We start from the raw sequence: 8,238 nt of genomic DNA, 5'->3' as shown, positions 1-8,238 counted from the left end.
TTTCCTATTAATTTTCCGATCGTTCCTATGGCAGCTATAAGATATAGTCGTCCGATTTTCATAAAATTTGTACCAAAATTCTGGAAAAATCAAAAATGGCCATATCTCAAAAATAATGCAAAAATATTGAAAAACACCCAAGTTATAATTTTTTTTCTAAAAATTTATCAAACATTTGTATGGCAGCTATATGATATAGTCTTCGGATCCGGCCCGTTCCGACATATATAGCAGTGAGAGTATATAGAAGACTATATACAAAGTTTCATTCAGATAGCTTTAAAACTGAGGGACTATTTTGCGTAGAAACGGACAGACGGACGGACAGACGGACATGGCTAGATCGACTCGGCTGTTGATGCTGATCAAGAATATATATACTTTATAAGGTCGGAAACGTCTCTGTCACTGCGTTTCAAACTTCTGACTAAAATTATAATACCCTGCAAGGGTATAAAAATAGGAAATTAATTCTTATTATGTAAGTTTTATAAAAAAGTTGTAGAATAATTATTATTTTTCAATTTGTATATAAAAGTTGAGTTATAACAATTATTTTCAATTTTTAAAATAATAATTGAAAATTAAAATTATTCTCCAATTTTTATTTTAAAAATTGAAAATAACAGTTACGTGTCAATTTTTATTTTAAAAATTGAATCGCAATAACTTTTCAAATGGAGCGGTATATCTTTGTTTACGCCAGGAGGCCCCTGCGCCCCCTCTGCCCACCGAGCGTCCAAAAGCTTAAGCGCTCCCAGCTTAGCAACGCTCGCCCGCTCTCCGCTCCTCGGTATTACCGATCGCACGCTCCCGGGTTCCCGATCGTCCCTCGCTTCTAGGGACGGCTACGCCGCTCTAATTCACGGTTCTCCCGCTCTCCCGCTCTCGCGCCGTTAAGCTGGGCTTCTCGGCCGGCAACGGGCCCTTAGGCTAAGCTAAGTTTAGTTCCAATACGAATGTCAATAAATGCATGCAAAGGGCGCTCCATGCCAACGTCATTTTTCGACCCCCGAATTTCTGGACTTTTTTTCTGCGTTTTTCTACTTCGTGGGATAAACTTTTATTGATCCTTTTGCGGAGGATTTACCAGCCACCCCACTTCTAAACATGGTCCTTCGAGCCGGATAAGGATATCGTCCTGGAATCCTTTTTTCCCAGCAGCTTTGGTGGTGCCGCCGCAGAAAAGATAAGTAAAAAGTTTCCTCCCGTCTCTAATTGCCGGTCGTCAACAGTTGTCCGAAATTTAAATTTCGCTCAACCTGCGGACGGTTTTTTTTGTCAACTCCTAGTCCGAGTTTTCCGACACCGCGGCAATTAGATAACTTGAAAATCATATCAAATCCAATTTTCCCCACTTCCATTTGCCTGAACTTCGTTCTGCAACGGCATAATTATCGCCGTTTTTTCTTCCACTTCTTCGGCCCGTTGTACATTTCTCCGTACATACGTCCCTATATTCGGCCGTACATCAACGAATAAAACGGTCTTGACATACGCACATACATACGTATGTAAATCGGCGCGCATTACTCCGCGAGTTGGTTGGTCACTTACTTAGAGTGGTAATTGACATCCTCAACCTTCAGCCGAACAATATATTCAAAAAAAAAGAATATAACTAGTGAACGTGTGTTTCAAGTCGAGCGCCGCGGCAGTGAAAATTCTACAGTGAATATTTCGTGTTGCCTAATTCGGCCCCCTACCCGAGATTTTATTCTCATATGTATATTCGGTCACTGTGTGTTTCCCGCCGCCTCGATATTTTCTTGAACACAATTCCTTCAACTTCAAATATTACAGTCCACTCCTCTACGCTCTACTGTACGTATTATACATGCCAATATATAAATATATTTTCGGCCTCCAATATTTTTTGTACGCCCTCACAACTCCAGTCCAGTTCTCAGGTTTCCACTGTACAAAATATATTTTCTGCCTTCAATATTTTTTGTACGCCCTCAGCAGTTATCGGGTTTCCACTGTACAAAATAAAGACAACTTTTCCATACATATTTTGCATGCTCATACAATTACATACGTATTTATATTTTCTGCCTTACATACAGGAATTAAATAACCATCAAACAATAACAAAAATAACCAAGATTTTATTTCTCCACATCCACACAACCGCCGCAGCAGACGTGTTGTTATTGCTGTTGTTCCTCGAGTTCCGTTTTGGTCTCTCTCCTGAGCTCTTCACTTAGGCTGTGTTTTGCCGACGGCTTTCCTTAAACCAAACTTCGATTTATGGTTGTTTTTCGGACCCCCGCGCTAACCGCCGCATCAGCCGTGCTGTTGTTGTTTCGGTTTCTTTGCCTTGCGTCTCTCATAGGCGCCTCACTTATGCACTGATTTGCCGACGGCCTAGCCCAGTGAGTTTTTCCCCGAGTCAAAGCCAAGGTTTCTTTTTAATTCCGCCCTTCCGGCTCCGTAATAATTACGTGCAATTACTTAAATAATTCACATTAATTATTTCCGACATTTAATTAATTAGTTTTTTTTGTTGTCACGGATTATAATTAATAAATTAAAAAAAGCGACAAGTCCGTCGATTCTGGTCCCGTTCCTTCGCCAAGACTCACTCAGTCGGTTTCCAAAATGGCTCAAAATGCCCTAGACATCGCCCTGCGAAAGTTCATTTCGACGACAGCCCGTGTTAGCCAATTCGAAGCTAACATCCACATTCCGAGCGCTCCTAAACGGAGAGGTTTCCCCCCGCCATGGGCAGAGTCCATCGGGACCAAATCCGTGCCCTGTGGGACAAGGTGGAGAAAAGCTATGAAAGCTGCTCCGATCTTCTTTCCGTGTCCTCCGACAGTACAGCCACCGCCACTGAGCTTGAATCCAAGTACAGTGAGTGCTACTCCGTATATTCGAGGTGTCTTGTACAGCTGCAGGAAATTATCGACAAGGTCGCCTCCCAGTCCACTCAGGCTTCCGTCAGTGTCCAACCACTTCCTTCTACGGGTTGTCGCCTGCCACCAGTGGACACAGAGGTCTTCACAGGCGATTATCTTCGGTGGCCCACCTTCCGGGACCTCTTCACGGCGATTTACATTAATAATTCCCGACTTACGCCTGTGGAGAGGTTGTTCCACCTACTTTCCAAGACGAGTGGCGATGCGCATGCGATCGTTTCCAAGGCCCCTCTGACCAACGAGGGTTTCATCTCAGCATGGAGAAGCCTTTCCGACCGATCTGAAAATAAGCGATTGTTAGTCAACAGTCAGTTAAAGATTCTTTTTAACATCCAGGCTGTTCCTCAAGAATCCGGAGTCGCTCTAAAAGAGCTCCAAGGCACAATTCAAAGTTGTTTGACCGCGTTACAAATGTCCTCCATTTAAGTCGAGGCGTGGGACTGCCTTCTTGTGTTTATGGTCTCCTCAAAGCTTCCCAAAATTACGCTTTCCTTGTGGGAGCAATCAATTCGCAATAAAGCCGAAAATCCAACCTGGAAGGAGTTGGACGCATTTCTGACTGAGCGCCATCGCACTTTGGAGGCCATCGACGACGTCAGACCTAGCGGCTCTGGGCATCTTCCGCCAAAGTCATCAAATGCTAATCCACCGGTGCGTAGGCTCGACTCACACGAAGTTAGGGTGGCTCCAACACCGAGAAGGTGTAATCTATGTTCCAGAGAGGACCACCCTATCCGTATATGTCCGTTTTTCCTGGACATGAATGTTAATGTGCGGACAAACTTCATCCGAAGAAAGCAACTCTGCTTAAATTGTTTTTCGCGAAGGCACCAGCAACGGGACTGTACTAGTGCCCATTCCTGCTTTACGTGCCACAGCCGGCATCACACTCTGCTGCACCGCAACAACCCTGCGGCTACCGTTCCAAGACCCTCCGCTCCATCTAGTCCTCGACCTGCACCCATCCAAAGGGTTTCCTCGTTCTCCACCCGAGTGACCACTTCTGCCGATTCCTCCAATTACTGGGTTCCGTACGACGACAGCAAGAGCAGGCGTTCCCGAGGTATTTTATCCTACCAATGCCGAGTCTGCCAAGGGAACCATCCGCTCCGGAAGTGCCAACAGTTCCTCAAACTCTGCGCTGAGAAGAGGCTCCGAGCGGTTCTCGACCACCGCTATTGTTCCAACTGTTTGGCCCACGAACATTCCGAGGGAACCTGCCGCAGCGGTGACCGATGCAAGACGTGCAATCAGCACCACCACACTCTCCTGCATCCGCATGACCGTCCAGAGCATCCACTCCGCTCGCAGCATCGGTCACCCCCAAACTTCTAGTTCGCATTTACTTGACCATCACTCATCTCCATGTCATCTTCTTTCATCCAGATAACTTGCGAGGGCTTCCACACACCGCGATCGCTCTGGAAGGCAGACGTACTCGAGGTTCTTAGTCCTACCGTTGCCGAGTCTGCCATCCTGGTTCATCCGCTACGGAAAGGTCGACGTCTTCTAGCGCTCAGTACCGATCAGCTTCGATGCGTCCTGTTCACGGCATTCAACGCCTCCGCCTTGTTCAGCAAGCTCCTTACGACAAGTTTTCGCCTCTCCATGGCAATCATCCGCCTCTCCTTGGCACTCATCCGTCCTTCATCGCTACTCGTCGCTCCAGCATCAACGATCTACGTAGCGCTCTGACGCCCCTCCATACTATCGTCCTGTACGGGTTTATTGCAACCCGAGTGATTGCAAGGGGGGGGAGAATGTTTACGCCAGGAGGCCCCTGCTCCCCCTCTGGCCACCGAGCGTCCAAAAGCTTAAGCGCTCCCAGCTTAGCAACGCTCGCCCGCTCTCCGCTCCTCGGTATTACCGATCGCACGCTCCCGTGTTCCCGATCGTCGCTCGCTTCTAGGGACGGCTACGCCGCTCTAGTTCACTGTTCTCCCGCTCTCCCGCTCTCGCGCCGTTAAGCTGGGCTTCTCGGCCGGCAGCGGGCCCTTAGGCTAAGCTAAGTTCAGTACCGAATCGACTGCGAAAATATATGTATGCTACGGGCACTCCGCCGACGTCATTTTTCGACCCCCGAATTTCTGGACCTTTTTTCTGCGTTTTTCTACTTCGTGGGATAAACGTTTATTGATCCTTTTGCGGAGGATTTACCAGCCACCCCACCTCTAAACAATCTTAAAGATTGACATATATAATTAATCTACCCTTCAATACCTTTCGTTTGATGTAAATGTTAAATTGACCGGTGCTGTTGCCAAGGTATTTTAGTATCCTTGTTTGTTTGGGGGATCTAATAAGCATTACGTATACGCATATTTTTATGCATAAGCAATAACCACAATATATACATCAAACGAAAGGTATTGAAGCGTAGATTAATTATATATGCCAATCTTTAAGATATACCGCTCCGTTGAAAAGTTATTGCGATTCCATTTTTATTTTCAATTTTTAAAATAAAAAATTGCAGAATAATTTTAATTTTCAATTATTATTTTAAAAATTGAAAATAACTGTTATAACTCAACTTTTATATACAAATTGAAAAATAATAATTATTCTACAACTTTTTTATTAAAATTTAAAAATAAGAGTTAAAGCGCAATTAAAAAATAAAAATTGGTTATAAAAGTTTATTTGATTTTTGTGAACTCCTTCAAAAATTATGGTATACCTAAATATTTCATCTTTCCAGCTCAAATTTAACTGTAGTAGTAACTTTTATTTTACTCATAACTCTTATTTGCGATCCCTGGTTTTCTGATGTACAGGGTGACAATAAATAACCCGGACAAACATTTTTGATCATAACTTTTTAAGGAACTGTATTTGAGAAAAAATGCTGATACACAACTATTAAATAGGTATTGTGTTAACATATATTCAGCCGGCTTCGAAGTGGCTTCATTGGGCTGCGATGCAGAGCCCTTAACGTTTCTGGAAATTTAGCGCAATGGGCCGCAGGTCACCTTCCGATAATCGATCCCTTTCTTGGAGCAATGATTGCTTCAGCGCCTCCAAACATGCCCTGGACTCCAAAATAGACCACACACTGTAGTCCATTGGATTAAGATCTGGCGAGTAAGGTGGCCATTCACTGGATATGATAAAGTCCGGAAAATTGGTTTGCACCAGTCCTGAGTCAATTTGGCTCTATGGGCTGGCGCTGAATCCTGTTGAAACGTCCACTCCGTATCACCGAAGTGCTGCTGGGCCCAAGGAAGCACTACAGTTTCCAAAATGTCCCGGCGGTACACTTCCTGATTGATTTTGACCCCTTGATCGATGAAAATAAGGGGTGTTTTGCCGGTGGCGCATATTCCACCCCAAACCATTAAAGACTGCTCACATTGACGGCGCTCGATTATTGCAGAGGTACCTGGACCTTCAGCCGACCAGCTTCTGTCATTTTGGTGATTGTGCGCCTGTTGGATTGTGAATATCTTCTCGACCGTGAAGAGAATACGCTCTCATTTTTGACCTGCGGCCCGACGCTTTAGCTGACGGCATCTTTGGAGTCTCACGCGCTTATTGCCATCCGTAAGAAGCTGCACTTTTTGGAGCTTGTAGGGCTTGAGATTAAGTTAATTTTTTGCAATCAACCGAACACTTTCTCGATTCACTCCGATTTCACGTGCTATTTTTCTGACCGAGACTCTGCAATTCCGAATGATTCGCTTTTTCACGATCTGGCGAATTCTGGAAGTTTTAGCGGTGCATGGTCTGCCTCGTCCAGGACTGTCACCTTCATGGCCAAGCTCATTAAATCGCCGGATAGCGTCAGAGACCGTTTGTTTTTGTATGCCAAGCAAACGAACAATGTCGCATTGGCGATTTCCTTGTTGAAACAGTTTTAAAATTGCACAACGATTGTTAGACATCCCGAAACAAATATCAAATTGATGGAAATCACAAAAATGTAAATATATTTGTTTCAGAAAAGTACAAGCTATCTATAAATGCATTTATTTAAGGGCTTCATCATAACACATTAATAATGGATTGCTTCAAAATTTGTCCGGGTTATTTATTGTCACCCTGTATTTTGGGTAACTCTGACAATGCCTTGGCTATTACTATTGTTGCCTCGGTTCGAGTTACCACGGCCTCTATAGTTTCCTCATCTGCTCTATCTCTTGTGTGTATTGGTTGGCAGTTTTATTGCGTTGCTGAAGGCTCATCAGCTTTGCCGAAAGTACCTCTACAGTTTCGCCTTTGACGTTGCCTCTCAGCCTGGAAATCACTCCAGTAATTGTTGTTTCATTACCGATTAGATTTCTGGCAACACCTTTTAGATTTGTTTTAATGATGGCAACAGCTAATGCTTCGTGCTCGCCTTTTATTGATTCTACTATTTCTAAAGCATCAAGGAAACTCGCTAAATTTTTAACCTTAACATCAAAAACTGATATAAGCTTGGATGCTGTATTAATAAAATCAATATTAGTTTGTGCCATTGTAACAGGATTGATTATTTTATACTCTATTACGCTTGAAGTGTCCGAATCCGTGGAATTATCCAGATCAGTGTATACCGTTGGAACAGTAAGATTATTCAAATCTTCCTCTTCTATTTTGGGGTCTACCTCGATAGGCCCTTCTAAGTCTGATTCGTTTGGGTCTGGCGTGTCATGGCAGTGTTAAGGACGGTCGGTACCGATAATTCCAATATTTCGACATACTTCCTAACCGTGTTCTTTTGAATAGGCCTGTTCTGAGTTAGTGATTTGTATGACTTGTCAAAATTAGTTTTTATAATATTTACTAGCAGACCCGACCCGCTTTGCTGGGCCCGAACTAATTATATTTGACCAGGCAAACACTGTTTTGTCATGTATATTATTTGTAGGAAACAATAGAAAAACAATGAGCATATTACAGAGTTGTCAGTAAATAAAATATTAAACCTTGAACAGTAATGTTTATATATAAAAATCTCCTGTCACTATGTTTGTTCGCTATAGACTCCTAAACCGCTTCCTCTGCTTGTTCAATAAAATTATACTGGCACCGAGTCGTTACGCGCTCTTCACAATTACCCATAAAATATATTTGAAGAAATTTCGGATTATCATCAGGCATTGGCAACAATGATCCAATTTTGTGGTACACCTTGCATTTTGAATGTAGTTTCAGAATTACGTCCATCGGATGCAAGATCACAAATTTAAGTGGCCCCAAATGACGTCATTTGGAAGCAAGAATTAAATTTGCCTATTTTACGCAAAAATAATTTTGAGTCATTTGAATATTCAGCAAGAAGGGATAATAAAGGTTCTGGCGGAGCAGGTAGAGAGCACGACTTTTC

At 43.4% G+C, this 8,238-nt stretch overlaps 1 protein-coding gene across 1 annotated transcript; it reads left to right on the top strand.

Annotated features, from left to right (window-relative positions):
- The first annotated feature begins 2,726 nt into the window (after positions 1-2,726).
- On the top strand, positions 2,727-3,350 carry LOC138929215 (uncharacterized). The gene has a single exon (XM_070288530.1). The coding sequence runs from the start codon at positions 2,727-2,729 to the stop codon at positions 3,348-3,350; it is 624 nt and encodes a 207-aa protein (XP_070144631.1).
- The last annotated feature ends 4,888 nt before the right edge of the window (positions 3,351-8,238 follow it).

This window comes from Drosophila kikkawai, chromosome X (genome assembly GCF_030179895.1).
Source record: "Drosophila kikkawai strain 14028-0561.14 chromosome X, DkikHiC1v2, whole genome shotgun sequence".
Taxonomy (NCBI): Eukaryota; Metazoa; Arthropoda; class Insecta; order Diptera; family Drosophilidae; genus Drosophila; species Drosophila kikkawai.
Note: the sequence above shows the minus strand (reverse complement) of the source record. Positions and strands in the feature narration are given on the sequence as shown.

Coding starts and splice junctions, on each gene's coding strand:
- LOC138929215 (XM_070288530.1), top strand. CDS start 2,727: ATGGGCAGAGTCCATCGGGACCAAATCCGTGCCCTGTGGGACAAGGTG.